Source organism: Rhinolophus sinicus, chromosome 15, assembly GCF_057876585.1.
Source record: "Rhinolophus sinicus isolate RSI-liver-muscle chromosome 15, RSI-T2T, whole genome shotgun sequence".
NCBI lineage: Eukaryota > Metazoa > Chordata > Mammalia > Chiroptera > Rhinolophidae > Rhinolophus > Rhinolophus sinicus.
In genome coordinates, this window is record NC_142515.1 from 75,121,752 (window position 1) to 75,149,515 (window position 27,764).

Sequence of the window (27,764 nt, forward strand, 5' to 3'; positions counted from 1 at the left end):
GATGGACACTATGTGAACGCAATATTTTAGAAAGTTAAAGTGGGCAAGCACCAAAAAGTTCATGATGAACAAAATATCCAAATGTTAAGTGAAGACAGGAGCTGGGCCTGCACTTACCTCACTTTCCTTACCCTAAACCCGGCCTCTGGGAAGGATTGTCCCACCCCCAACCTCCTGCCCCTGGGCAATTTGCCCGAAATCCCCTGGGGGTTCTCAGCTCTTTCCAGCTAAGGGAGGGGAGGTGAGTGTGGCTGTAAACCCCCCAGTGTCCAACCTGTCCCTGGGTGTCCCCATGGCTTGGAGAATGTTCGTGGGGGTGGGGAGCTGCGTCCCAGGGTCTGCATTTCTGTCTTTCTGTGGCCTGGGCCGTGGAGTGCGGCTGGTAGGTGTGGGACCCCATCCCTGGGTCTGAGTGAATGGGCATCTCCTGTGTGGGTACCTGGGCCTCCCTGTGTCCCTGTATTTCTCCCTAGGTCTTTGTCTCTGTCTCTGACTCTAATCCTGTTCCCTCCTCTCAGTCTCCTCGCTCATCTGTGTGTGTGTGTCTGTTTTCATCTTTCTCTGTCTCTGCTCTTGTCTGTCTCTCCCTCTGGGTCTCGCTCTCCCTGTCTGTCTCTGTCTCTGTCTTTCTCCATGTCATCATCCCCCTCCTGGGGTTTCCCCAACCCCTCCTCGCTGCAGCCGGAAGGAAGGGACTGACTGAGGCTGTGCTGGGAAAGGCCACGGAGGCTCCACTTCTCCCTTTCGTGGCCTCTGCTCCCTGCCCGCACCCTCAGAACCTTCCACACCCTCGTCTTGGACTGGGGGCTCCTCTGCCATCCCTGCTCAACTGTGTGGCCCCACAAACCAGCCAGTGAGCCAGACCCCGGGAAGGGGAAGTGGTTTCCCGCAGGGGGCTGGTTTCCCCCAGTGGGTCTGAGTACCCTGCCTCCCTAAGGGTGTTCCCCACCCCAGCTCCGAAAGCAGGGCCCACCGGAACCATGATCCCAAGACTTATCCTGACCCTCGCCCTCTGGGCCAGCTGCTCACCCTGCAGTGGGAGAGAAGGTATGTGAGACCCCTGTGGGGTTCGGGGGCCAGGGCAGAGGGACATCATCTGGGGACTGGACTTTGCCGTGGAATATTCTGGGGTTGGGTGGGAGCTCACACACCTACTGCATGCCCCCTGGTGGGAGGGGGTTACCATCCCATTGCACAGATGGCAAAACTGAGGCACAAAGAGGCTGAGTCCTACCCCAAAGTGATACCAGGAAGTGGGAGCCACCACCTGGGGGTGGGGGGAGAGACGGGGGGGGGGGAGAGAAATTTTAACTGCATGCATTCATTTCATGTGCTTCAAAACACAACTGTTACGAAGAGGGGATACAGTTAAGATATCTCCCTCACACCAGGGTTCCCCGCCACCCGGGTCCCCTTTGTGGCTTATTAGACCTCAGTTTCCCCATCTGGGAAATTTGCCAATAGTTCCTGCCTTGGCAGGTTGTAGCGGGGGTGCGATGATGTCCACGTCTTTCACTCAAGTAGTCATTCATCCCACAAACCTTTATTAGCCACCTACTGTATGCCTGGCACTGGCTAGCAGTGAGGTAGGGAGAAGCCTATGGCAGGGCGTTTGCAGTGCTGGGGTGGATCGGAAGTTCACGCTCCTCCCTCTCCCTCCAGGGCCCCCAGCAGCCCCCACTCATCCCAGAGCGCAGTGCCGCGCCGTTAGGTACCCAATTGCCGTCGATTGCTTCTGGACCCTGCCACCTGCTGCCAACTCCACCAGGTCCACGTCCTTCATCGCCACGTACAGGTCAGAGAGCCTGGGATGGGGCAACTGCAGACTTAGTGCTAACCTGAAACCCTCTGCTGCATTCTAGGGCAGTACTGCCCCGTTGAAATATACTTCCCACAATACATTCTGTCAGTCACATGTGTAGTTTACAATTTTCTAGAAGGCACATTAAAAAAGTAAGAAGAAATAGGTAAAATTAATTTAAATATCTTATTTAAATAATATCTGTATATTCCAAATGTTTCTCACTTAATATGATTGAGTATAATGCAATTGAATGTGCTTATATACAAGGTATATTTTAAAATGTATAACGGAAATGAATATTTAATAGGAATCACTAAAATATTATCGCTTCAATATGTATTATTTTTTAAATTAATGAGTTACTTTACATTCTTTTTTTTACTGAATCTTCAAAATTCCACATGTATTTTATGCATATTGCACATTTCACTTCAGATGCTACACTTCCATTGGAAATTCTTAATCTCTGATTAGATTTCATAAAATTTGAGGCTGGAGTAGATTCATGCACTCAACGTGTCCCAAACAACTTTTCCAAGTTTTATGATAACTGGAAACTTTACATTTAGATTAGATCAAATAAATGTAAAAGTCACACTCATCCGTGCTAGCCGTGTTTCAAGGGCCATAGGTGGCTAAGGGCTACATCTGACAATGCAGAAACAGGACATTTCGAAGCTGTGGAAAGTGCTATGGACGGTGCTGAGCTCAAGTCTCTAAAGTCTGAAATCTTAGAGTCTCAAAAATGGAGAGAACCAGAATCTTACTATTTCAGATTCCAGAGTCTGTGATCTGTAGAGCTCAGAACGTTAGAATTCTAACGCTGCAAAGTTGACAGTCCAGAAACCTTTAGAATCTGGAACTCCAGCTTCTCCTGTGTTGTGTCAATGACCCCAACCCTGGGTCATTGCAGGCTTTGTGATGTTGGGGTGAGTGCCTCCCCCAGGGTCACAGAGCCAAAAGCAGGACCCCAAAAGCAGGACTCCTCACCTGCTGTCTCCACTTGGGGTCCAGGGCACGGGCCTGGCCAACAGGAAGTGCTGAGGCCCTCATAGTGCCCACCCCGTGTCTAGGCTTGGAGTGGCGGCCCATGGGGAGAGCTGGCCCTGCCTCCAGCAGACACCAGAAGCCACCAGCTGCACAATCCCAGACGTCCAGATGTTCTCCATGGTACCCTACATGCTCAATGTCACGGCTGTCCACTCCTGGGGCGTCAGCAGCAGCTTCGTGCCCTTTATCCCAGAGCACATCAGTGAGTGGGGGCAGTGGTCTCGGGTGTGGAGGGCCACTGGCTTGTTCCTGCTCCTCCCCCTCTCTCTCTACCTCCCCCCCACCCCTCACCCCCGTTTTCTACCTGTCACCCAGTCCTGTCCTCCATCATGGAGCCTGCGGGCTCCATCTTCATAATGAATCAAGAATCCGCCCACTTCTTACCCCCCTGCGCCTCCATCTGGTCCAGCCTCATTATCTCCCACGTGGACCAATGCAGTCCTCTTCACCCTCATTTCCGGCACCCACCCTCGTCCCCCATCGTCTGTTTTCCCCACAGCCGACACCAGAGGGCGACTGTGAGCACCAGACTCAGGCCCTGCATTGCCCTTCCCCAGTCGGTCCAACCTGCAGCGGCCACCAGAGGGCGCGTGTGAGCACCTGAGTCAGGTCCCGCCCCTCCTTGTCACAGCCCTCCGGGGCTCCCACCTCCCTCAGGGTAAAGGTCAAGTCCTCCCGGTGGTCCACAGGGCGCTGCATGATCTGCCTCATCCCCTCCCTGCGAGGAATTGGGGAGGACGGGAGCGGGGCGGGCGGTGACTGTTAATGGATGTGGGATTTCTTTTGGGGGTGATGGGAATGTTCGGTGGTGATGGTTGCACAATGTTGTCAATGTACTAAAAACCACTGAATTGTACACTTTGAAGGGGTGAGTTTTGTGGTATGTGAATTATGTCTCACAAAAACATTGCAAACCACTCCACTCCTTGCATTCCCGAACTCTCTTCCGTGCTCTTTATGATCAGTAGGTTTGCTTCTTGTGCTTTCTCTTGTGCCCTGATGAATTGAGCTCCAAGAGGATGGGTTGGGTTTTTACTGCTCAGTGCTATGATTCCAGTGTCAAGAACGTCGCCAGACACTCAGTAGATTCTCAATATTTGTTGGTTGTTTGAATGAACGAATGAATGAACCTGCCATCTGCTGACACTGCCGCCTGTTTGTCCATCAGTCAAACCAGACCCTCCAGAAGGTGTGCATCTGAGTCCCCTCCCTGGGCAGCAGCTGCGGGTGCAGTGGGAACCCCCCAAGTCCTGGCCCTTCCCAGAGATCTTCTCCCTCAAGTACCGGGTCCGCTACAAGCGTCACGGAGCTGCCCGCTTCCGCCAGGTAAGGAAGACGAGGGTGGCCGGGGAGGGTGGATCCCAGGCAGAGGGAACAGCGCGGTGCAAAGGTGCGCTGGGGCCTCCCAGGTAGCTCCAGGTTGCTAGTGTGCACAGTAAGCTTCACGCCTCAGGATCTGCCCCAAAGAATTGAAAACAGGGACGCGAACAAATCCGTGTACAGGAGTGTTCATAGCAGCGCTATTCACAACAGCTGAAAGGTGGACACACCCAAATGTCTGTCAGTGGGTGAATGGGTACACAAACGTGGCCCATCTGCACACTGGAGTGTCACTCCACCGAGGAAAGGAGGGAGGCGCTGACACTCGCCACAGCGTGGATGGACCTTGAACACATGGTGCTCATGAGAGAAGCCGGACACACAAGGCCACACCGTGTGTGATTCCACTTATGTGAAATGTCCACAACAGGCACATCAAGAGATGGAAAGTGGATTCGTAGTTGCCAGGGGCTGGGGCAGAGAGATGGGGAGTGACTGCTGATGGGATCAGGGTTTCATTTGGGGGTGATGGAATGTTCTAGAAGTAGAGGTGCAGGTTGCACAACATTGTGAATGTGCTACACTGAATTATCCACTTTAGAATGGTTCATTTTATGCCATGTGAGTTTCGTCTTGATTGAAAACAATATATATTGTTTTAAATCCTTGAAAAATAAACAATAAAGGCAGGGTCTGGTGAGCATCTTCTATATCTGTCTGCTCTTCCCAGAACAGTGGCCATGAGCCACGTGTGGCTGCCAAGCCATTCCAATGTGGTGAGTAGCCGCGGAACTGGCTTTTAAATTTCATTTGGTGATCATTAATTTTTTTAAAATCTTTGCAATTTTTAAATTGAGATAAAACTTACGTGCCATAAAACTCAGTTTTAAAGTGCCCAAGCCAGTCACTTGGAGTGTGTTTATGAAGTCGTGCTACCCTTACTTAATCTAAATTTAAAACTTACAGCACCACATCTGGTGACAATATGAGTCAGTTTGGATAAAGCAAGGATGGGAGATAGTCAAACCTGGGTTTGCAAAGCTCCCTGTGTGGCTGGAATGGGACATTTTTGTATAGGCTTAGAATACCCCTGGTTGTTTGTGAAAGAATTCATAAGACTCAGAAAAGTACGAAAGCAAGGAAAGTTTTATTAAAGGACAGACAGAGTGAATGCCCATGGCAGTGCAGTGTCTAAAGATGACAGCTGCCTTGGGTAGTAAGGAGAGAAACATTGGCATAGGAGTTGCCGAGGGCAAAGTCTAAACTAGACAACTGCCACCGGTTGCTGGTTAGCTGGGGTTTTATATTTTTCTCTGCAGGATGCAGGGGGCTAGTCATCTTGCAGTTGTTTACTGTTGCGGCGGGCCCTTCTGAGAACTGTTGTTGCACTTGGCCTCCTCCAGAAATTGTGCTTGTGTTTGTCAGCCTGCAAGTGTAGCGCTAGCCGGGCACTCAGAGCTGGGTGGTTAACCTATTCGTGTTAGCTCCCAGACTCGTTCTTATTAACTCTTTTTCTGACTCATCAATTCTGAGGATGAGAGGGGACCTGGAAGGAGGACAGGACCGGGTCAGAGAGGGACAGTGTGGAGTGGCGGGGACAGGGAAGAAAGGATGGGCAGGAGAGAGAGCGGGGAAGGCAGAGCTGAGTGTCTGAGGTGGAGGTTCCTGTGTGAGGAACGGACAGGTCAAGTCCATTGAAAGAAGAATGGATTATATTTCCTGAGAGAAGGGGACAGGCCGTGCCACGCACTGCAACATCAGGATGGCAGAGCAGGAGTGAGGGGAGAGCAGAGGCCAGTGCCTTTGCTGGGGTGTTTGTAGGAATGGCAGGGCGGGCTGAACCGCTTAGGGTTGGAGAGTGTGAATAACCCCTGCAGGCTATGGGCTGCATGGGGCAATACTGGCCTGTGTGGGAAACTAGAGAAAGGAGGTGGATGTGGGTACAGACGCATTGCTTTGTATATGAAAAGCGTGCTCCTGGGTGACCGTTTGTCATGTCTAAGAACTAGCGGAATCCAGGAGGGCAGTTTCTCCCCAGCAAGCAAGATGTTTGAGATGTCAAACCATGCTAAGAAACACAAAATGTTAAAACATGGGTAATATGGGGGGGGGGGGGTGGCTGGTGTGGGGGAGGCATGGAGGCAGATGTCAGAGGCTCTGGTTGGGGGCCAGGAGGAGTGGGGGGGGGCGGGCGGATTCTGGTTAGCTGGGGCTCTTACCGCTGAGACAGCCCTAGGGACTAGTGTGGGCCACAAAGGATTCCTGAGCAAGGTGGCTCTGGGGAGCGTGGAAGTCTGCACAGGTGAGGAAGGACCACAGAGGCCGAAGACGGTGGCGGTAGGCGCATGCTGTGTGCGATGCAGCAGGGGGAGTGAAGGCTCAGTCACGCAGCTCTGTGCACGATGGCTCCTCCCCACTGACCTGCCCTCCTTTTGCTCTCAGGTGGGGCCCATTGAAGCCACATCCTTCACCCTCAGGGCTGTGAGGCCCCAAGCCAGGTACTGCATCCAGGTGGCTGCTCAGGACCTCACGGACTACGGGGAGTTGAGTGACTGGAGTCTCCCTGCCACTGTCTCAGTGACCCTGGGCAAGTAGCGGGGCTTCCCAGGACCACGGAGCAGGGTCTGGGTCTCAGACACCCTCCCCCACTGCCATCCACTCAAAGGTAGATGGGACCTGACTGGCCTGGTTTGGCTGCTGCTGCTGAGTTGCTGGGCGCCCTTGGACAAGTGACTTTACCTCTGAGCCTTAGTTTCCTAACCTGTGAAATGGATGTACTCCCTCCTTTGACTACAGAACTGTGAATATGAAATATTTTTTTATTGCTTAATTAGACAAGGACCGTTGTCACAAGAATTGGATTCTTTCTCTTCATTCAACAGACCCAGAAAGAAGTCATAGGGCAGGACCGAGCAGGACACACATCCTGGAAACCGCCACGCCATTGTATGGGGTCAGGGCTAGACCAGAGGAAGAGACCTGGGCTGGGGAGTTGGGGTAGGAGCGGCGGGGGTTCTACATGGATGGGATGGAGGGATCCTTTCAGTTCAGCAGTGTAATTCACCCACCATCTCAGTAGCTGCCCAGATGTGAGCGCCACTGTGGGTGGACACAAATGGGACATGAGTTTGTATGGGAAAATTTCTCTGAGGAAGAGGCAAACCAGCCAGGCTCTGAAGGATTTTCTCAATCCACGGGCTTGTCTGTGGATTTCACTTAGGCCTCATCTCAAAGGTCATGTCCTCTGAGAAGCCTTCTCTGACCACCTCATCTGTGGCAGGCAGAACAATGGCCCCCCAAAGATATCCACGCCCTAACCCCCAGAACCTGTGAATATGGCACTTTACATAAAAAAAGAGACTTTGCAGCTGTGATTAAATTAACAATTGTGAGGCTCCTTAATTTAAAATGTCATGATCTTTCCTTAATTAATGATTATCAAGGAAGGCCATCCTGGAATATCCAGATGGCTCCAAGAAAATCACGAGGATCCTTATGAGGGAGGCAGGGGTGTTAGGGAGCGATAGAAGGTGATGTGACAGCTGAAGCAGAGGTCAGAGTGATGCAGGGCCATGAGCCAAGTATTGCAGGCCCCTCTCGAAACTGGAAAAGTCAAGGAAATGGATTCTCCCTTGGAGCCTCCAGGAGGAACCAGCCCTGGCACCCACATTAGACTTCCGACCTCCCGAACTCCCGAACTCTAAGATAATAGGTGTGTGTTAAAACATCGAGTTTGTGGTAATTTATTACAGCAGCCGGAGTTAACTTGTACACCATCTCAAGTAACCCTTTCTCATCACTATCTACATGTTGCCCTGTTTCATCTTCAGATCATTTACCAAGACAGAATGAGTCCTTTCTGTGTGTTTATTGTCTGTCTGTCCCACAAGACAGACAGTGATCCCTGCGGCGGCAGGAATCTTATGTCTTGTTCTCTGATGTGTCCCCAACGACTAAGCATGTATCTGACACAGAACATTTAGAAAAGGAAGGGAGGAGACTAGGGAAAGAATGGGGTGGGACGTCCTCTTTAAATGGACAATGCAGGCAGGCAATGGGGGGACATTTGGAAGGGAGGGTGTGTGTAGGGGGGAGGTGCATTTGCAGCCTGGTCTTTGAGCCTATGACTCAAACTTGGGTTGGGCCGTCCCGGGTACTTCTTTGTCATGACCTGTGTAGCCCATGGGAACTGCCCCAGTCCCCATGTGAGCGCTACAGACACAGGAACAATGTGTAGGTTCCCAGAGACCAGAACACAGGGTAAGCACTCAACACTGAGCGTTTTATTTGCTGAACAAAAGCATGTACAGCAGTGTCATGACCATGGGCAGCCAGATGGCTCAGTTGGTTAGAGCGCGAGCTCTTAACAACAGGGTTGCCGGTTCGATTCCCACATGGGCCAGTGAGCTGTGCCCTCCACAACTAAATTAAAGAACAAGGACTTGGAGCTGATGGGTCCTGGAAAAACACACTGTTCCCCATTATTCTCCCCCAAAAAATTCACTTCCTATAAACATTTAAAAAAAAAAAAAAAAGAGTGCCACGTGGTGTCATGATGAAATTTTAACAAGCCTCTGCTGACCTCTAAAGCCACAGCGCCTTCCCGGAGCTTCTCCAAATGCAGCCGGTTCCCGAAACCTTTGTTGCGCGCCACCAAAGTTGCAACACGGGAGGGAAGACATCAGGATTGGGAATTTGACAAGCATGCGTCCGATCCAATGAGAAAGGCAAGTTGTGTATGCTGCAGCCAATAATGGAGGGAGTAACATAGCAGACGTACAAGGGGCAGCAGGAAGTACAAGAGACAGCCGGGGAAGTTCCGTAAACATCGACTCTAACCAATTTTCTTGTGCTTGTGAGAAGAGTAGGAAGCAAAGATGTCGGAACGAAAAGTTTTAAATGTAAGTGTTGGGCGTCTAGGGCTTTCTCCCCAGGGCGGGATATGTCGGAGCGCTGCCCGAAGTGGGCTTCCTATGCTCTCCTATTGGAATCCTCTCACCTAACGGCCTTCCGTGAGGCGGGACTTCTCAGTCACCTTCTGCAGGAGGTGTGCCTTCACTAAACCTTCCCCTCCATGCTGGGATGTACCCAACCACCTGTGGGGGCGGAGCTTGAGCTAGTTACCCAATCACTTCCCCTGATTGGGTTTTCTAGGCTTCCCTTAAAATACTGGTATTCCCTGTAATCATCCGCATTGTAAAGATCAGGTAAGGTGCCAGATGGGCACTGGACTTATCAGGGGCATCACTTCACAGACCGTGTCCAATGCGCTAGACACCTGAAACTGAAGTAGAATAATACTGAGTGTCAACTATAATTGAATATATAGGCATGTACCGTGTTTCCCTGAAAATAAGACCGGATCTTATATTAATTTTTGCTCCATTAGGGCTTGTTTTCAGGGGATGCCTTATTTTTTCATGTACAACAATCTACATTTATTCAGATATAGTCATGTCATCTTCTGGAACATCATCATGACGTACTAAATGCGTCCATCTGGCTAACGATCTTAACGGGATTATTTTCAGGGTAGGTTTTATTTTCCGGGTAACACAGTATAGTCACAGGGATGTGGAGTACAACACAGGGAAGATAGTCAATGGTATTGTAACAGCTATGTAAGTTGTCAGAGGGGTAGTAGCTTGGGATGTAGGTTATCACTATAAGGGGTTTAAATGTCTAACTAGTACGTTGCTTCATGCACCTGAAACTAATAAAAATATATACATATTAGTATTCCCACTGTACACCTTCGCCTGTACTAAGCCCCACCCTCTTGGGGTCTCTAGCCAATTGCGTTCCTTGGAGGGCTTAGGTTTTGCTAAATCAGCTCTTCTACTCTGTAGGCAGGGAACGCCTTCAGTTGCCTCAACTTCTTCTCCCAACTCTGAGCAAAACCAGGACTCTTGAGAGATGGTGGGGGTCTTGGGAGGCAATATTCGGCTTTTAGAGAAGAGAGCTGTGGAATTCAAGGTGCCTGTCCTCACCCGCCAGGGTGGTGTGTGCTTCCAGGAAGGGAGTGAGCTCCAGCCTGGGAGTGTGTAAGTTTAGGATGTCAGGACCAACAGGCAGGAGCCCAGGGTTCTGAGGTCGTGTTGACGTCCCTTTCTGTAGCTCAGTGCCCTCATCTTTTAAATACCTATGTTAGGAATCCAGCCCCAGCTGTTTACCTTCCAGTGCAGTGTGCAGGGCTTTGTGAAGATCCTTGAAGGTTTGTGAAGGTCCTTCCATCCTGAGCATCCAACTGGGAGCCATCTATTTCCATAATTTCCTGGTAGATATCTCTGTGTGCCAGGCACTGCACTAAGTGCCATGCTCATCAAATCCTCGCAAGTGGACAGGTAATATCCATTCAGATGAGGAAACTGTGGCCCAGAGAGGATATGCAGTAGCCTGGGAGTGGAAGAATCGTGCCCAGGCTCCTGGCTTCGTAACCCATTCTCCTAGTCACTGTATTACACTGTTTCCCGAGAGTTGTATCCCTGGGTCTGAATCCTGCCTCTGCTCTTCACACTGTGTGACTCCGAGTAGCTGAAACTGTCAGGACTCAGTTTCCTCCTCTGTGTAAAGGGTCCATCGCTCTTTGTCTCATAGAGTCTTTGAAAGGGGTAGAAAGTGCTCCATGTGGTACCTGGTGCTCAGTGGGTGCTCAGAACATAAAGTGCTTTATTTTCTGATTATCTGATAGAGTTATTTTTCATAATCCAAACTCACCTTCCCCATGTCTCCCATTTCAGGATTCTGTGCAGAAAGTTATAATACAGCAGGTCTGAGGCTGCTGACCTAGAAAGACTGGCTTGCAAGGTTGGACGTTGGCTGGCATATGGGAACGGGAATTTCAGGATGGTTCCCACTGTTCCCTGATGAGAATGGCTCCCTGGGCTTAAACTGTCTGTACTATGTGGTTTATGCTGAGCACCTACCCTCCTCTTGGAGTCTGGAATTTTGGTCCGTGCTGGACAGCGGTGCCTACATGACCAGCCCCCAGTGATAACCGTAGCCACTAGGTCTCCATGAGCTTCCCTGAGACAATATTTCACATGCGTTGCCACAACTCATCGCTGGTGGTATTTAGCATGTCCTGTGTGACTTCATTGGGAAAAGACTTCATTGGGAAGCTTGCGCCTGGTCTCCCCGGACCCGCCCCACATGCCTTTTCCATTTGCTGATTTTTCTCTAAGACTGTATGCTGAGCCCAGGAGCCCTCCCACCAAATCATTGAACCCGGGGGCGGTCTTGGAGACCCCGACACAGCTCCCAGAGGCCCTTCCCTCAGCCCCTAGTCTGCCCTTGCTTCAGAAAGCATCCCTTGACATTTGCTTCCTCCCCACAGAAACACTACCTGCCCGACCTTGACCCGTCAAAGATCCCAAGCTAAGGTCCCAAAACACCGGTAGTACGTGGTGCCTTTGATGGACCCTTCAACATGAGGTGAAGATAACAAACCTGGATCGCAGCTCCAGGCAGGAGGAGCCTGGGGCACCCGCCTCCCTCGGGGTCCTGGGAGGTGAGCGCAGCACCTCGGGCGGCCGCCAGGTGACAGCAGTGCCCCAGTGGTGTTGCGGAGCCTCCGTGGGTTGCGTGTGGGGCGTGAGGTGCAGGCGACCAGGGCCAGCCACAGTAGGATAAGGAAGAAAGGGATGGAAGTTCCCTTTTTTCTTTTAATTTCAAAAGGAGCAAGTGCTTGCTTTTAAAATCCAAGTGTCGTTCGGGAGACCCTGCTCGCTGCGCCATGTGTCGTGCTGGGAGGCCTGCGGGGTCTCTGCTCTCGCTCCCCACACAAGAACGCAGGATATGGTGAGGCCAAAAAGGAACACGCATGGAGCCATAGGTAGGGGAGTCATACCACTATATTCTCTCTGGCGGCACTATACTCTCACTGGAGGCTGGATCCACACTGTCCGCAAACCGCCATCCACACTTGCCAGCCCAGCCGCCATCTTCTTGCTAGGCCCCATTCTTTCTCTCTTCTCTCTCTCTCTCTCTGCTAGCGTAGCCACAGCAGTTATATTAGTGGCCAATGGCTCACTGGTTACAGCTGACGGCCAACTAGCCACAGCTGATGGCCATGCAATCACAGTTGATGGCCATTTACTACCTGAGCCAGCACCTGTCTATGTGAGGCCGAGAGCCTGGAAACTGCTTTCTGGGGCTCTGTCCCCACACCAAGTCAGATAGAAATGTATAAAATAAAATGTCAGCTCCCCTGGCTCCACCCCGGCCCACCCATTTTTCCGTTGTCGGTAGACACCGTGCTGCAAACTTCCAGAATGGTTTCCGGACGTCTTAGTCTCCGTTGTTGTGTAGCTGATGCTCTGTGTGTGTGACACCCCCTCCTCCCCACGCCACCCTCGGAAGATGGAGCATGAGGGTGGGGTCGGCCTGGTGAGGTGGTTAATAAGAGCAGGATTCTGGGGCAAGCAGTCTGGGTGTGGGTCTCTCAGCCTCCACGTGCTTGCTCTGTGGCCTTGATTGAGGGGCTTCACCCCGTCCCCCCCGCCCCACCCCAGGCCTCAGTTTCCTGTCCTGGTTGATGCAGGTAACAACAGGACCACCTGGTAGGGTTTTTGTGTTGATTCTTTGAGTTGCTCCATGTCAGGCGCCTGCAGTAAATCCGGGCACACAGCAAGCCTGTACACGTGAGCCACTGTCATTAGTACAGTTATCACCCCGTTTATCAGATAAGGGGATGGAGGCCCAGAGAGGTAAAGCCACTTGCCCAAAGCCACACAGCCTTGGGAAGGTGATGGAGCCAGGGCCAGCCCCTCTTAATCACCGTGATATGTGGCTGTGAGTTTGAAATTGGAGCCTGGCACAGGTGTCTTTGCCTGACTGGGCGGGGATTTCTCCACTTCCGTCATTTTTCAGAAGTGGAGTTGCTGAGTCAAGGAGCATGTGGGTTTAAAGTGTAATGGGTCCTGCCAGGAGCTTTCCAGAAAGGCCGGGCTGTTTCTATATCGTCCGACCCGTCTCCTGGCCTCATCCCAGGCTCAGCACTTCCGGAACTGTCCGGGGTGGGCTTCCTATGCTCTCCTATTGGAGCGGTTTTCTTCACTCCTAACTGGCCTTTTGCGAGGGGCATTTTAAGCCCAATCTCCTTCCGCGGGAGGTGTGCCTTTGCGAAACCTCCTCCTGGGAGCTGTGGGGGTGGAGCTTGAGATATTTTTACCCAATCACTTTCCCTGATTGGGTTTTCCGAAGGGAATTGTCCAATCACTTACCTTGGGGACGGGGGGGGGGGGGGGGGGGGGAGCTTCTTTTAAAATATTGGTATTTCTGCTGTACACCTTCACCTCTACTAAGCCCCGCCCCCTGGGGGTCTCGAGCCAATTGCAGGGACTAGGTATGGTGGGCTAGCTCTCACCTCTCCTCTGGCTCCTGAAAGAACAGGAAGCTAGCTGACCGTGCACCGCTGGGCCAGCCAGGTGTGTATTCCAAAATCAAGGACAGCAACTGAGTGGCACACAGGTCAAAGGTATCACATGTAGCTCTAGCCGGTGGTCCGGGCAGGAGGCCTTGGCACCAACCAGGGTCGCAACCAGACAATCGTGAATGTCGTCCGAGGCCGGCAGGTACAGCGAGGTATTAAGTCAAGGGACTAGGTTTCTCTCCTGTTGCCCCACTCACCATCTCGCCAGACCTCGGGGTCCCCAGCTCACACACCTTCGTGGCACTAAGTTCAGGGCTGTGACATCCCTGAAGCACCTTCTGGCCAGCCTTTACAGTCTTCTCTTGAAGAGTCCTTGAGACGTTAGCCATGTTCGGGGCACATGAGTGAGCCTACCCATCCCAGAGTGGCTCCCTCCCTTCCTGTTACATAACCATCTGGGACCAGTAAAAGGAACCTGACCATCTGCCCTGGGCGCCTGCTCTCTGCCAGCATCTGAGGAGGGGGCGGTAGAACCATGCGACTCAACCAGTCCTGGATTCCTGCCTCAGAAACCATTAGATGACATATGTATGTTTAGCATGTGAAGTTTGGGGCTATTTCTTATACAGCAATTGATAGCTAATATGGTCACATGCCCAGTAAGTCTGGTTCCCAAGCTCATGTTCTTTCAGGGTTGCCAGATTTCAACTCTGGTGTAATCCTCTCCCATTCCAGTACGTTCTAGATGTAGATCCTGTGCCACCGCCAGACTCCTTCACAGCCTGACCCACCCTTCTCTCCTCTCTCACTCCTCCCATGATGTCTGACATTAGTGCTCTCTCTCCCTCTCTCTTTCTCCCTCTCTCTCATTCATACAGACTTTCATTTGACATTTGATAATGAGGTTTTGTGTTTTCCACTGTCAGAGTTTGGGGAATGAAAAGCCCAGACTTCTGGGATCCACTTTCCTACCTGCTTAGATACAACAGATGAAGAGGCTACCTGGGATCCAGCCAGGGCTTCTGCTGAGGACTTGGGGGCACCTCACATCATCGCTCCATGGCTGCGAAGACAGGCCCTGGGGCCCTGGTTTTGAAGCCGTGATAGGGGTGGGCTGAAGGCAGCTCGCAAAGGCAGCTGGTGAGAATGACATGTGGCATCAGGCCTGCAGGCAGTGGCATCCTATTTGTGGCTTCAGACTGGCCACAGCAGGAGTCGTTACAGCAGGGAGTCAACAAATGCTACAAGGCAGCCCCCCAGGCCAGACAGCCATCGTGACCCCCCCCCCCCCAGCACACCGGGCTTGTCTTCTCCCAGGATCAGGCACCAAGCCCCGGCTGTGGTCCGGTCAGAGACTCTTGGTTAAAACAAATCGTCCAGCTTAATGAGTTGTGAAAAGTGACTGGGCGGTTGAGGCCTCACTGGTCATTTTTTTAAATTAAATTTATTGGGATGACAATGGTTAGTAAAATTACATAGGTTTCAAGGGTATAATTCTGTAATAATCATCTATATATCACATCGTGTGTTCACCATCCAGCGTTAGTTCTCCTTCCATCACCATGTATTTGACTCCCTTTATCGTCTTCTACCACCCACTTCCCCACTCGCTGGTGCATTTTGAGTCATTCTTCAGACTGTTTCCTGAACTTCTGTCATTCTTGACCTGCCACGATTCTTGCCGAGTGCATGCACTATGGGTTACTATTACTTAATAGCATTAAGTGTTATCCTAACTCCATTCTAAAACATGGCTTAGTAAACTACAGTCCATGGCCAAATCTGACCCATGGCCTGTTTTTGTAAATAAAGATTTATTGGCACACCAGCTCACCCATTTGCATGCATATCATGTATGTTTCTGCTGTACAGTGGCAGAGTTGAGTAGTTATGACAGAGACTCCATGGCCTGCGAATCCAACATGTTTATAGAGAAAGTTTGCCGGCCCCTACGTGGGTCACCCAGCTCTGCAGTTCCAGCTCTGCTCCCACAACCTCCAGGGGAAGGTGGCCAAGACACCCCCTTTCCCAATTTCTAGGCTCACACTGTCTCTCCAGCTCTGCTGGCTATGGTCACCCTGAAGAGCAGGGCCAGCTTCCCTCTGCTCAGTGTGACACAGTGGATGGAGTACACAGGGTCCATTTAACGAGTAATAATAACTATTAACTTTTGTGCAGCACTTGACCATTTGCCAAACCTTGTGCTGAGATCTTTATGCAAATTTGCTCATTTAAATTTCCCAGTGCCAGTGTATTAATCCATTTGCTCATTCAAAAAAAAAATTATTGAGCACCTACTATGTGCCTGGCTCTGTTTTAGGTGCTGGGGCTACAGCAGTGAAGAAAAACAGATGGTTGCCACTCATAAAGGTGACATTCTTATTAGAAGGTGGGGGATAAGACAGTAAACGTACCTAAATATAATAATGAAATATAAACAAAATAAGTGTATACTGGAGGTGATGATAACGATGATGACAACAAAGCAAGGTAAGACGTTTTGAGGGGGTGCCTTTAGGAGGTGTGTTTATTGCCCGTTTCTCCCTGTGAATTATCTAGAGCTAATTATCTAGATTACCCCCAAAATTAGCAGCTTACAGCAACAGGAATCTGACCTGATTTCACTGGGTTCTGTGCTTCAGGGTCTTTCACAGCTGCAATTAAGGTATCCTGCTAGATCCCCCAGCAAGTGAGCTTGGCAAGGATTGGTATTATATTGATGAGTGTGTCCCTAGCCCCTAAGGCCATCCAGGCACTTAGTAGGTGCTCATTAAATGTACCCTGACTGAGTGGATGTCTCCCCATTCACCATCTGACCCCGGGAAACCCACCTTTGCCACACCTCCCTGCTCCTCCACCCATCACTGGAAGTGTTTATTTAATTCCCATTTTCCCTGCAGGCTTTTATGCTTTGTTCTCCCACCCTGTGACCTGGGAGCAGTTTTGCTCTTGGCCCCCAATTCCTTTGTGGGGGTTCCAGGGCTGAGCGAGCAGAGAGACAATGCATTTGAGGTCTCATATGTGCAGAGCCTCTGCCTGCTCCCGCACCCCCACCCTTCCCTCTCCTCCCCTGAACCCCACCCCGCTCTCTGAAGCCTGCCCTTCCCCCATCACTGCTGACAGTCCCCTTTCCCCTTGAGCTCCATGTCTGTCATCTGGTCCTGGGAGCTGTCAGGCCTCATCCAGTATCTCCTCCATCAGCTCCCCTGGGGACTGCTGGCTGCTGGAGCACATCAGAGGGACTGGGATTGGGGGTGGCCTCCCCTCCTGCCGGAGCGCACTTTTGCCCGAGCCTGGGCTTCACAAAGAACATGAGGGGCCTGGCACTGCACCAGACTTCCTCCACACCAGAGCTCGCTGCCCACTCCCTCAGGCACATGCTCCATTTTACAGAAGAGGGAAGGCTCTTTGGCCAAGGGCTGGAGGCTGGAGAGTGAGTGAGGGGCAGGACGTGGGTTTGAATATGCAAGGCTCCAAGGCCAGCCACTCCTTTGATCACCACACTGTAAGCGGGAGCCTCCAGGGCTGGGCTGTGGCTCCCCCATCAGGCTGGGGACTCATGATGACAGGGCTATGCTTCCTCCATCAGACCAGGAACCTGTGAAGGTTGGGATATGCCTCCCCCATCAGACTGGGACCTCTGAAGTCAGATGCATGCCTCCTTCATCAGATTGGAACCCTGGAAGTCAGGGCCATGGCTCCCCCATTAGACTGGGAACCCCTGAAAGCAAGCACATATTTCTTCCATCAGACTGGGTACTCCAAAGGGCAGGATCATGCCTCCCGCATTAGACTGGGGTTCCTGAAGATAGGCTTAAGTCTCTTCCATCAGATTAGAAGCCCCTGAAGTCAGAACCATGCCTGCCCCTCACAGTGGGTGCTTCAGAGGGGAGGATCATGTGTCCCCTATCAGACTGGGAACCTAAGGCACGCGCGTGTCTCCTCCATCAGACTGGGTGCTTCTGAGGGCAAGACCACGTCGCCCATCAGCCTGTGAGTTAAGAAAGGCATGACTATGTCTAGGAGCTTCTGAGGGCAGAGATTCTCTCTCCTGTCAGACTAGGAGCTCCAGTCAGGGCCACGTCTCCATCAGATCAGCTATTTTTCGGTCCCACCATGAGCCACTCTCACCTGGTCCCTTCTATCCTGGTGCTGTCTCATCTCTCCAGACTTGATTCAGGGAGGCTGCTCCATGAGACAAGGGTGTGCGGACAGAGAGGCAAACACAGCCCCCAGTTAGGGTCCCCATCAGGCTCCTTCCTGGGGTCCAATCAGCCCTAAGCATATACTGAGCACCTACTGTGCTCCACATACTGGATCACCCGGCCGTGAAAAGGAGGGAGGCACTTACACTCACCACAACGTGGATGGACCTTGAACACACGGTGCTCATGAGAGAAGCCGGACACACAGGCCACAGTGTGTGATTCCACTTATGTGGAATGTCCAGAACAGGCGCGTCCACAGACAGGACGTGGGTTAATGGCTTCCAGGGGCTGGAGATTCGAGAGAATGGAAAGTGACTACTGATTGGATACAGGGCCTCTTTTCGGGGTGATGAAAATGTTCTGGAATTAGATAGTAGTGAGGGTTATACAAGCTTGTGAACATACTAAAATCCACTGAAATGCACGCTTTAAGTGGGTAAATTGTGGGCTATGTGAATTATACCTAAAAGAAGAAAAAAATGCCCCAAACACTGCCAGCCAGTAAATGCTCAACAGAGATTAGCTGTTAATTCTCCCGTTTCACAGATTGGAAACAGTCTGGGTCACACTACCCAAGGTCAGGCAGGCTGGGATTCCAGAGTCATTGAGTCCCCTCAACCCAGGACCACAGACCACTCACCTCCTCGTCTTTGTCCATGCTGTGCCCCCTCCTGGCATCGCGCCCTAGCTCCCTCCTCTCCGAGCAGAAAGCCAAAACCCAAGAGGTTGAGGCTCTTCAAGGTCACGCCCAGGTCACAGGACCCCCCCCAGCCAGGCTCTCCTCCGGTGGCCTCCTCCCGCCCCTCCCCACCCCGCACCCCCTCCCCATCCCCTCCTCGCGGTGGACGGGCAGCCCCAGGAGAAGCCAGCTCAAAAGCGCAGGAAAGTCAAACGCCGTTTGATTCCACCTCCGGGGTCTCTCATTGCTATTCCTGACACACACTGTAATTAGAAGGCCCCTTTCAAATATTTATGCCTCAGACGCCGGGTATTTATCCGACAGAGAGAGGACTCGGATTTGATGAGATCTGTCAACAGCTCATCCCAGAGCCCAGCCCGGAATTGCCTTGCGGCTGACAGAAAACAGGACAATTACCCGCCGTGCTCCCCGGCGTTCCCCAGGGACGCTGCCTTGTCACTGATAGGAGCGGGCAGGGGTGGGGTGGGGCTGGGCTGTATGACTGTTCTTCAGGAGGGAGGACCGAGTTCAACAGGTTCGCGTTGGGCGACACAGCCAAAGCCGCAAAGAGGACACAGGGAAGACCCTGCTGCGGTTAGAGGCTTTGCCTTGTCAGCTCTGGACCTCAGTTTTCCCACCTGGAAAATGGGGCTAGCAGTGGAGGGAGACGGAGAACCACTGATTCCATGAAAAGACTCTGATCGGTCTCAAATGCCACCCCAAGCCAGCCCATGTCATGGCGTCCAGAAGTGAGCTGCGGGGTGGCTCTGAGTAAGTCCTTCCTCCTGTCCGTGCCTCAGTTTCCCCATTGGAAAAAATAACTCACTCCCTCTGGCGATCCTTCCTCCAGCTCTTTGGAGGTTTCGCACTGGCAGACCCATTTTCCTAGCCGGGAAAGCAAGGTACAGACAGCATAGACATGGCCTATGCCCCACTGCTCTTCCCCGGAGCAGTTCACAGCACTGTCAGCTCCGACTTCGCCTGGTCCTCCCTCCCCCTCCAAGCCACAGGCACCCGCCCACCCCGGGGGTATGCGAGAAGAGAATCTGAGGTCCCATTCTTCCTGACCGCTCCTCTCTTACTCCAGTATTAGGGGAACTGAGCAAGCCCCTTATGGGGCTTCAAAAAAATGTGATTGCTCTGGAAGGTGCCAGCAGCTCCCTTTGCCTGTTTCACTCGCCCCCTGCCCCCCAAACCTCTTACTGTCCTTGCCCCCAGACAGCTGCAGCTGCCAATAGGCAGCCAGGCCAGGCGAGACCCCTCTCGTTTCTGTCCCCCTCCCTGCCTCCACCCCCGAAGCCACAAAGGGACAGATGCTGAGGACACGCGCCAGGCACAGATACCATCTCCCTTCCCCAGGCCAGCTGCCCCAAGCCCCTTCCCCCATGCTGCAATTAGTTCTCTGGGGGAGGGGGGATGCAGAGCACAGCCCTCTCGAGGGAGGAGAAGCGAGACCCCGTCCCTTCCGTTGCCTCCCACTTGTCTTCGGCTGCGTCAGCAATCGTATTAGCCGATGACCCCTGCAACAGTTTCCACACCCCCAATCTCCTGGTCAGTTTTGCCACCAGATCCTGGTTCAATTTCAATCCTCAACAGTGGTCACTCTCACCCCCTCTGCTGGTCAATTTCGCCCCATCTCGCGGTCAAGTCCAACCCCCATTTCCCGGCCAATTTCCACCTCCCTCCCTCTCCCCCTCCCGCCTCGGCACCTCTCGCTCTCCAGAGCAAGGTCAGCCCCTGTCGGCTCTCACCTCCCGCGCTCCTCGCTCGCTCCTGCCGGCCTCGGTCCTCTGGGTCAGTGTCCAGCAGCCGCGGCCTCGGTCCCCGCGACTCCCGTCCCGCATCCCCCCTCCCTCCGTGGGCACCGGTCCCCCTCCTTCCCCAGAACAGCTGAAGGTCTCAGTCACCTCCGAAGGGAGCGCTGGGGGAGGGGAGAGGGCGGGGGAAGCCGCGGGGGAGGGAGGCGGAGAGGCCTTGATGTCGCTGCCCGGGGGCTGGTAGGGGCTCGGGCGTCCGCCTGAGCGCCCCCTCCCCAAAGTCCCACCTATCTGCCGCGCGCCGGCGGCGGCGGGTCAAGTCTCTCCGAAAGCGTGAAGGGGGATTGCAGGAGGTTTTATTTCCCTTTGTGCGGGTGGCTGGGATTGGATTGAGGCGGTGGGGCTGGGGCCGCGGGATTGGGGCTCCCCCCGGAGGCGAGGGGAGCGCCACAAAGGATGCACCTTGTCGGGGTCCCCGTCCCCGTGGCCCAACTTTAAGCGCGGCGCCTGCGCCCTGGGGGAGCCCTCCCGCTGCGCTGAGAACCCAGGCGTCCGGGCTGAGCCTGGGCTGGGGGCGTCTGCAGGAGGCGTTTTCCTCGACTCCTGGACCCCAGGAAGGGATCCCGGGGCTTCCCGGCGGCGGCGGGAGGCCAGCCGCGAACGAGGACCGCGCTGCCCGCAGAAATTCCGCGCGCTTCCGCGGATGCCCCTCGCCCTGGCCGGACGACCCCGCTCTCCGCCCTCGGGGCCCTACGGGGCGCCCTCTTCCCCCGTGGTCTTTCCAGCGCCGGGCTAAGGTGGGCTTTGGCACCTCCTCCCTCCTCCTTCTTCCTTCTCTGTCTCCTCCTTTTTCTCCCCATTTACCGTCTTCTGAGCCCAAGCGAGGGGCTCGCCAGATCTTTCTCCTCTTTCACCTCTTCCTCCTCCCTGGGGGATCTGCGGAGGAAGGGAGCCCGGAAGGGGGCATGTGGGTCTCCTTCTGACAGTGCCCAGGTTTGGGGTGACTCTTGCCCAAATGGCCAAGTGGCTACGGGACTACCTGAGCTTTGGCGGTCGGAGGCCCCCTCCGCAGCCGCCCACCCCCGACTACACGGAAAGCGACATCCTGCGGGCCTACCGGGAACAGAAGAATCTGGACTTCGAGGACCCCTATGAGGATTCAGACAGCCGCCAGGAGCCAGACCCCGCGGGCCCCGGGGACTCGAAGTATGACTCTCCCAAGCACCGGCTCATCAAGGTGGAGGCAGCCGAGATGGCCAAAGCCAAGGTCTTGCTGGGCGCCGCTGGGGAAGAGGTGTGTGGCTGTGTCCGAATCTGAGTGGGGAGGTCTAGGCTGGACTTTGGGGAGCGTTTCATGTGTGACCCCAGGGGCAGACCAGGGCGCCCGCTAGACACTTCCCAGTCCTCCACCTGCTGGGCAGAGTTTGCGATCTTTCCCTTTTCAGTGCACAGTGCTGGTCGGTGCTCTCTGACCACCCTGCTTTGTCCCCTTCTCCTCCTGCTCCCCGGTGTGTCCGCACCCCCCCCCCCAGCCCCCTTCCCTCAGCTTCCCTTCCTCTTGGCAGCTGGAGGGATCTTCCTAAAACAGATCTGAGCAATTCACTTCCCTACTGGACACTAATACATCCTCACCACTACTCTTTGCACTTCCTCTGTTATTTATTCCCATTTTACAGAAGTGGAAACAGGCTTACAGAAGAGAAGTGACTTGTTCAAGGTCACATGGCTTAGCTCCAAGACCTGTCTCTAATGCACATGCTGTTTGCAGTATTTCTCATGGAGGATCACTGCAAGTCCTCAATGGAGACAGAGGTTTTGGGGAGGGTTAGGAGAGGCTGGTTTGAGTAGTGGTTGATGGCACAGAGAAAGGCAGGAGGAAGCTGGGACTCAGGAAGAAGACAACCTGGGGTCAAAACCTGCGTCTTACTAACGAGCTCTGTGACCTTGAGACTTACCCTCTGTGCCTTGGTTTCTTCACCTGTAAAATGGGGATAATGTGCTTACTGTGTGTTGGTATGAGGTCACAGAGGACTGGGTATGAGGACTTGGTATGACAAGTAAATATGGGTAAAGCATAGAACAACTCTGGCAGCTGGTAAACATGAACGTTATTGAAGGAGGGAGGTGGGGGTCTATATCAAAAGAGTCAGATTTGCACAGAGGAAGGGAGCAGGGGAAGCTGGCATCTGTCAGCAAACACTCCGGGGTGGTAGATGAGATTCCCCACCTCCCTGCCAAAAAAAGAACTGCTTGGAGGGGATGTGTCAGATGGCCCAAGAGGGCAGGCAGAGGGTATACCATCGCCCAGCAGAGGGTATCCAGAGCCGGGCTTGGTCCTGCTGAGCCTGTGCCCCCCCCACTTTTCCTCTCTCCCCAGTCAGAAGTTGACACTGAGTACTCAGACCCCTTTGATGCCCAGCCTCATCCGCCACCCCCAGATGACGGCTACATGGAGCCTTATGATGCCCAGCGGGTTGTGAGCGGTGAGTGAGCAGAGCTTGGGGGACGGCGACAGAGTCCCAGGTGGGAGTGGGAGCTGACCAGTATCCTCGGCTTCCCAGAACTGCCATGCAGGGCAGTGCAGCTGTATGACACTCCCTATGAGGAACAGGACGGGGAGCCCGGAGATGGGCCTCTTTCAGGGCAGAGGCCTCGACAGAGCCGGCTGCCCCAAGAGGATGAACGACCAGCGGATGAGTATGACCAGCCCTGGGAGTGGAAGAAAGATCACATATCCAAGGCATTTGCAGGTGCTTTCTGACCCAGTCCTTGACATTTGAATGTCCAAGTCCCTCTGTTTCCTGCTCTAATCACACCCCTTGCTTCAACATACAAAGTAGACTCCAATCATCTGCCACTTTGGTAATTTGTTAATTCTCACTAAAGTGTGAGTGACTGATAGATAACCATAAATTTCTCTTACCAGAAGAAACGTATTTTCCTTGGAAACTGAAGCACCTTTTAGAGTGCAATGGAACCTACTCATTCTACTCAGTATAGTGCAGGGAGGGACTTTGGTGTCAGATTAGAGCTGGGTTTGTGTCACTTACTTGGGCAAATCACTTATCTCCCTGAGCCTCAGTTCCCTTTCCTGTAAAATGGGAATCATTATAGTACCTAACTAATAGGGTGCTTGGAAATTGAGTGCTAGAACGTGCTCAATTACATAGGAGCTGTTGAGGGAGAGAGTAGCATTTCTTAGCTATTATCAGATAGACTTGGGTAAACTTGGACAACTTTCTGAACCTCAGTTTCCTCTTCTGTAAAAGGGGTAATAAGGTCAGCTTTAAGAAATTACTTGGATCAGAAAGAGTTGTGCAAACCTAACTTTGCCCCATAAGTTGTATGACTAGGAGGGGAATTTGGGCTCAGTGCCTCAGTTTACTTGTCTGTATAGTGGGGTTGGTTTTCTAGTTCTAGGACTTGCCCAGAATGGGGCAGAACTTCCAACCCACCCCTCTAGGCACGCCCCCCTGCTCTCTGATTTGTCACTCAAGGAACGGCCCCGCCCTTTCATGACAGCAGACTAATGAATGACCACACCACTTTCTTCTGAAGACCAATTGGTTGCTCCTGTACCAACCCAGCCTTAAACCCAGCTCCTCCTCTTCTGGATTCTGATATGTTGCCCCATTAGCATCCTTCCTACTGAGATTCCATTGGTTTACCCCTGCCCCGCCCCTCCCAGGTAGGTTGGATTTAACCCTTTCTTCTCTAACCCTATCCCTCCAGTGCAGTTTGACAGTCCTGAGTGGGAAAGGACCCCAGGCTCAGCCAAGGAGCTCCGAAAACCCCCTCCCAGAAGCCCCCAACCTGCAGAGCGTGTGGATCCGGACTTGCCCCTGGAGAAACAGCCGTGAGTGGGGAGACTGAGGATGGAAGAGCCAGGTTGAATCACTCCCCACCCCATACCAGCTACAGTCCCAGACAAGGGGGTGCTGGAGGAACCTTGATCCATTCATTCACTTCTTTCATTTCTTCAACTAATCACTGAGTGCCAGCGCCTGCTGTGTGCCAGACAACTAGCTAGGTGCAAAGCAGAATCAGATGGAATCTCAATTCCTTCTGGTATGAGAATCTGGGTTCAAATCCCAGCTGTGTATCTCGTGGTTGTGTGTGACCTTGGGCAAGTAATTTAACCTCTCTGAGCCTCAGGCTCAAAACCCTTAAGATAGTACCTAACTCAGAGTAAAATGGTATTTCCTCCCTTCACTTGGATGGGGCTTGTAAGCCTGAGAACAAAGAGACAGAAATTATTCTCACTTCCAGGAAATCTTGGGATGGGACTGGGAAGAGCAGGATTTTGAGCTTTGGGCTAGGTTGCGGCACACAAGCTGGGAGGGTCTGGGTCTTCTCTGTGTCCCTCCAGCCTAGGAGCTCCCCAAGGTACTCCCTGAATCCCCAGAGCCCAGCACTGTGGGTGTGTTTATCACAATCATTCCCAAACCTCTTAGGTGGGCGATACAGACCTGGCTAATTAACACTGAAGTACAGGGTGAGATATCCATTCTCTTGTCAATTTTCTTTCAGTGCAAACAACAGATGATGCTCATCTGTCTCTGACACCTTGCTTACAACTGCTACCTCTCTTTGAGCACGTAGAGAAAAATATTAAGTAAAGAATGGTACAGGTGGGCGGGGATACAGGATGTGGTAAATCTCATGAAAGTGACAGGCAAGTGATTCAAGTTGGGGGATTAAAGACGAGGTTGAAGACACCTGGCGATCCAGCCCAGGGAGGCTATTAAGATCAAGGTCAGATGTACAAGGTTGAATTGGAGAGAGCGGCTCCACATTGACCTGGGCTCAGCTGCCTCCCCAGGAAACCCAGGCTCCTCTTGAGAAACCCAAGGGAATTTTTCTATCTTGTTTGTCTGGACATCAAAAGTCCTTGAGCCGGCTGTGCCTGCACCAGACCCCAGGGTGTTTGAAGGGGGTGTCACCCTTCTTGAGACATATGCCCCCACACCCTAGGTGGTTTCACGGCCCCCTGAGCCGGGCGGATGCTGAGAACCTACTCTCACTCTGCAAGGAAGGCAGCTACCTCGTGCGGCTCAGCGAGACCAGCCCCCAAGACTGCTCCTTGTCCCTCAGGTGAGACCCTAGCCCCCTGGAGGGACAGAGGGTCACAGGACTGCATGCCTCAGGCTTTTTTTCCGGGTCAGTTGGTGGGAGCTGAGAGGTGTGGCTCCAGCAGTCAGTGGGTGGGACTTCCAGACAGACCACTGGCATGGTTCCAACTGAGAATGAACTCCCTGTCACTGGAGGTATGCAAGAAGATGGAGTGGAAGCCATACAGTAGATTTAGGACTTGGGAGAGATGGGGAACCAGCTATCAGAGTTTCCTTGGACTCCCCCAGTCCAAAAGTTAAAGTATATGCTTTTATGTCTGTCCAGGGCCAGAATCTGAGTGGCCCTGTAGGCATTTGAGTTTGAGACTCCAATTCTACGTGCTTCTCTGCCTAAGATTCTAAGTGTGTCTGATTATACAAGGCTCATAAGATTCTACTAGGCATCTGAGTATGAGAGTCCTAAAAAGACAAAATAAAGGCTTTGGAGGCAGGTTCAAATCCTGCCGCTGCCACTTTCTAGCTGTGTAACCTTAGCTAAATTACTCAACCTCCCTGGGCCTTGGTTTCCTCACTTGCAAAAGGAGGATAATAATAGCATCAACTTAATGGTAATACTGTGATGATTAAATGGAAACAAATACATGAAAAAATGTTGAGAATAGTGCCTCAGAAACAGGAAGTGCCTGACTCAGTGATGTTGAGAAAATGATCCCCAAGTTCTAATTCTACCCACTAGAGACGGAGAAAAAGGAGAGGGCCCTCAGACTGGGGGTTAACAAATGGGGAAGCCAGGAGGGGTAGCACCAGAGGTCAGGAGGTTTGGAGAGAAAGTGTGGGCCATGCTCCAGTGGAGGGATTGTCACCAGGCAGGACCTCCACCCTGCCTTGATAGGGGACAAGCCAGTGTGGAACAAGCCAACACCTTGGTACCAAATGGCTATTTGCCAGAAATATTTGGGGATGCCAGCCCCTGGCTCCTAGTGGTGAGGAGGTGGTTTCAGGGCTGGGGAGCATGTGGGTCTGGGGTGCTCACGGCCCCCTGTGACGCCATCCCCAGAAGCAGCCAGGGCTTCCTGCATCTGAAGTTCGCACGGATGCGAGACAACCAGTTGGTGCTGGGTCAGCACAGCGGCCCGTTCGCCAGCGTGCCTGAGCTGGTGCTGCATTACAGCGCACGTCCACTGCCCGTGCAGGGCGCTGAGCACCTGGCCCTGCTGTACCCAGTGGTCACACACAGTCCCTGCCCTGGAACCTCCGCCCCCTGCCCGGGGCCCTGAGGGCTGAGAGTCACTGGCTGCAAATGCTGGAGGTCTTTCCAGTCCTGGAGGAGGCCAAAGGGAGGGACTTCCTAGCCTTCCAGTTCCTGGGTCTTCATCAGGTCTGCCCTCTCAGCCCCCCTCTGGGTTCTAGGATCCAGGATTGTATGTGGAAGCCCTCCTCTGGCCTGGAAAATAAATAAATTATTGTGTATCTCAAGTGTCCTTTCTGGGAGGTCAGGATCCCTGCCCTTGGGAAGAAAGAGAAAGACAGACCCTTGGAGGGGGAAGGTCGTCCTCAACTCCTCCTTTAGGGAAGGATCTGGGGTTGAACCCTGAATTGCTCGCAGGGAGGGATCAAAACTCAGAAGGGTGGAGACAGTGGAGACCCGCAGATAATAAAGATGGAGAAACCAAGGGGTGAGGCTCTCAGGCCAGCTCCGGCCCCTCCTCCCCATTGGGGAGGGCAGCTGAAGTCTGATGCTTCTGCCGAAAGGACATCTGTCCCCATGGAAACAGCAGAAGTGGGGGAGGGGAGCCGGGCCCAGCTGGTGTCACTTCAAGGTGACAAGCAAGAGACCCAAGAGGCTGATAAATGCCAGGGAGCCCCAATCTCCCTCCTAGCCCCCCATCTGTGAGCCTGCCTGGGGGAAGATACCAGCTGGAGAGGGGGGACTTCCATCTCAGGGCACTGTTTGGAGGCTATCACTTCTTTGCTAATTGGACATGTCTCTCCAAGGAGAAGAGGGGGAGCTGAAGAGTCATCACAGGGTCACCTGGCCATAGTGCACCTCTCCAGCCATCCCTGGGGGCTCTGGGACATCCAGATGACCCCTCAAATCTCTAATACCCCCAAATGCCACAAAGTCTGGCTTTGCTTTCTTCATGAGCCTTTGTTGGGTGTTCTGGGGGGCAAAGGGAGAGGTCCACCATCATAGAAAATGGGGACAGGGGTCTCAGGATGGACTGGACTCCCTGACACCCCTGGAATCAGTTATATCTTTACCTAGACACGGGGCAGGGGGCCTCTCTGGGTCTTTGGGGTCCTGACTCCTCTTCACACCTCGAGGAACCCTCTTGGTCTTGGCTGCCCAGAGGAGCCTGCGCCAGAAGAGATTCTGACTGTGGAGATGGGGTGACGGACTGGGGCAAGGTTTGGGAGCCAAACGCTGCTGGGGGGCGGGGGGTGGGGAAAATATACCGAATAGAAGCGCTGATTCTTTTGGTCCTCCCTGGGGATGTCTA

General features: G+C 52.9%; 2 protein-coding genes and 2 long non-coding RNA genes across 6 annotated transcripts; 3 read left to right on the top strand and 1 right to left on the bottom strand.

Annotated features, from left to right (window-relative positions):
- Positions 1-12: 12 nt before the first annotated feature.
- Positions 13-7,560, top strand: EBI3 (Epstein-Barr virus induced 3). The gene is made up of 5 exons (XM_019744052.3): positions 13-1,047; positions 1,663-1,795; positions 2,878-3,056; positions 4,023-4,180; positions 6,617-7,560. Exons 1-5 carry the CDS (start codon positions 981-983, stop codon positions 6,767-6,769), a joined length of 690 nt encoding a protein of 229 aa, XP_019599611.2. The 5' UTR covers positions 13-980; the 3' UTR covers positions 6,770-7,560.
- Positions 7,561-8,307: 747 nt separating this feature from the next.
- On the top strand, positions 8,308-15,380 carry LOC109453920 (uncharacterized). The gene is made up of 2 exons (XR_016018993.1): positions 8,308-9,075; positions 11,511-15,380. It is a non-coding gene; the product is annotated as an uncharacterized LOC109453920 (long non-coding RNA).
- On the bottom strand, positions 15,343-20,313 carry LOC141572674 (uncharacterized). Its single transcript, XR_012498025.2, has 3 exons — positions 20,186-20,313; positions 17,899-18,115; positions 15,343-17,268 (listed from the first exon to the last, which is right to left on the bottom strand). It is a non-coding gene; the product is annotated as an uncharacterized LOC141572674 (long non-coding RNA).
- SHD (Src homology 2 domain containing transforming protein D) lies at positions 18,902-26,733 on the top strand. 3 transcript variants are annotated; one of them, XM_074337615.2, is made up of 7 exons: positions 18,902-20,228; positions 20,776-21,485; positions 22,569-22,674; positions 22,753-22,941; positions 23,924-24,047; positions 25,166-25,285; positions 26,321-26,733. In XM_074337615.2, exons 2-7 carry the CDS (start codon positions 21,207-21,209, stop codon positions 26,538-26,540), a joined length of 1,038 nt encoding a protein of 345 aa, XP_074193716.2. In that variant the 5' UTR covers positions 18,902-20,228; positions 20,776-21,206; the 3' UTR covers positions 26,541-26,733. The 3 variants fall into 3 exon arrangements, with proteins under 3 accessions (XP_074193716.2, XP_088648415.1, XP_088648414.1); XM_088792289.1 differs by lacking the exon at positions 18,902-20,228 and adding an exon at positions 20,403-20,544; XM_088792288.1 differs by lacking the exon at positions 18,902-20,228 and having other exon boundaries at positions 20,419-21,485.
- Positions 26,734-27,764: the final 1,031 nt, after the last annotated feature.

Bases quoted from the DNA above. Each gene is read 5' to 3' on its own strand.
- SHD (XM_074337615.2), top strand. From the start codon at position 21,207: ATGGCCAAGTGGCTACGGGACTACCTGAGCTTTGGCGGTCGGAGGCCC. The intron at 24,048-25,165 runs GTGAGTGGGGAG...CCCACACCCTAG, and splicing joins TTGCCCCTGGAGAAACAGCC to GTGGTTTCACGGCCCCCTGA. The intron at 25,286-26,320 runs GTGAGACCCTAG...CGCCATCCCCAG, and splicing joins GACTGCTCCTTGTCCCTCAG to AAGCAGCCAGGGCTTCCTGC.
- EBI3 (XM_019744052.3), top strand. From the start codon at position 981: ATGATCCCAAGACTTATCCTGACCCTCGCCCTCTGGGCCAGCTGCTCA. The intron at 3,057-4,022 runs GTGAGTGGGGGC...TTTGTCCATCAG, and splicing joins CTTTATCCCAGAGCACATCA to TCAAACCAGACCCTCCAGAA. The intron at 4,181-6,616 runs GTAAGGAAGACG...TTTTGCTCTCAG, and splicing joins GAGCTGCCCGCTTCCGCCAG to GTGGGGCCCATTGAAGCCAC.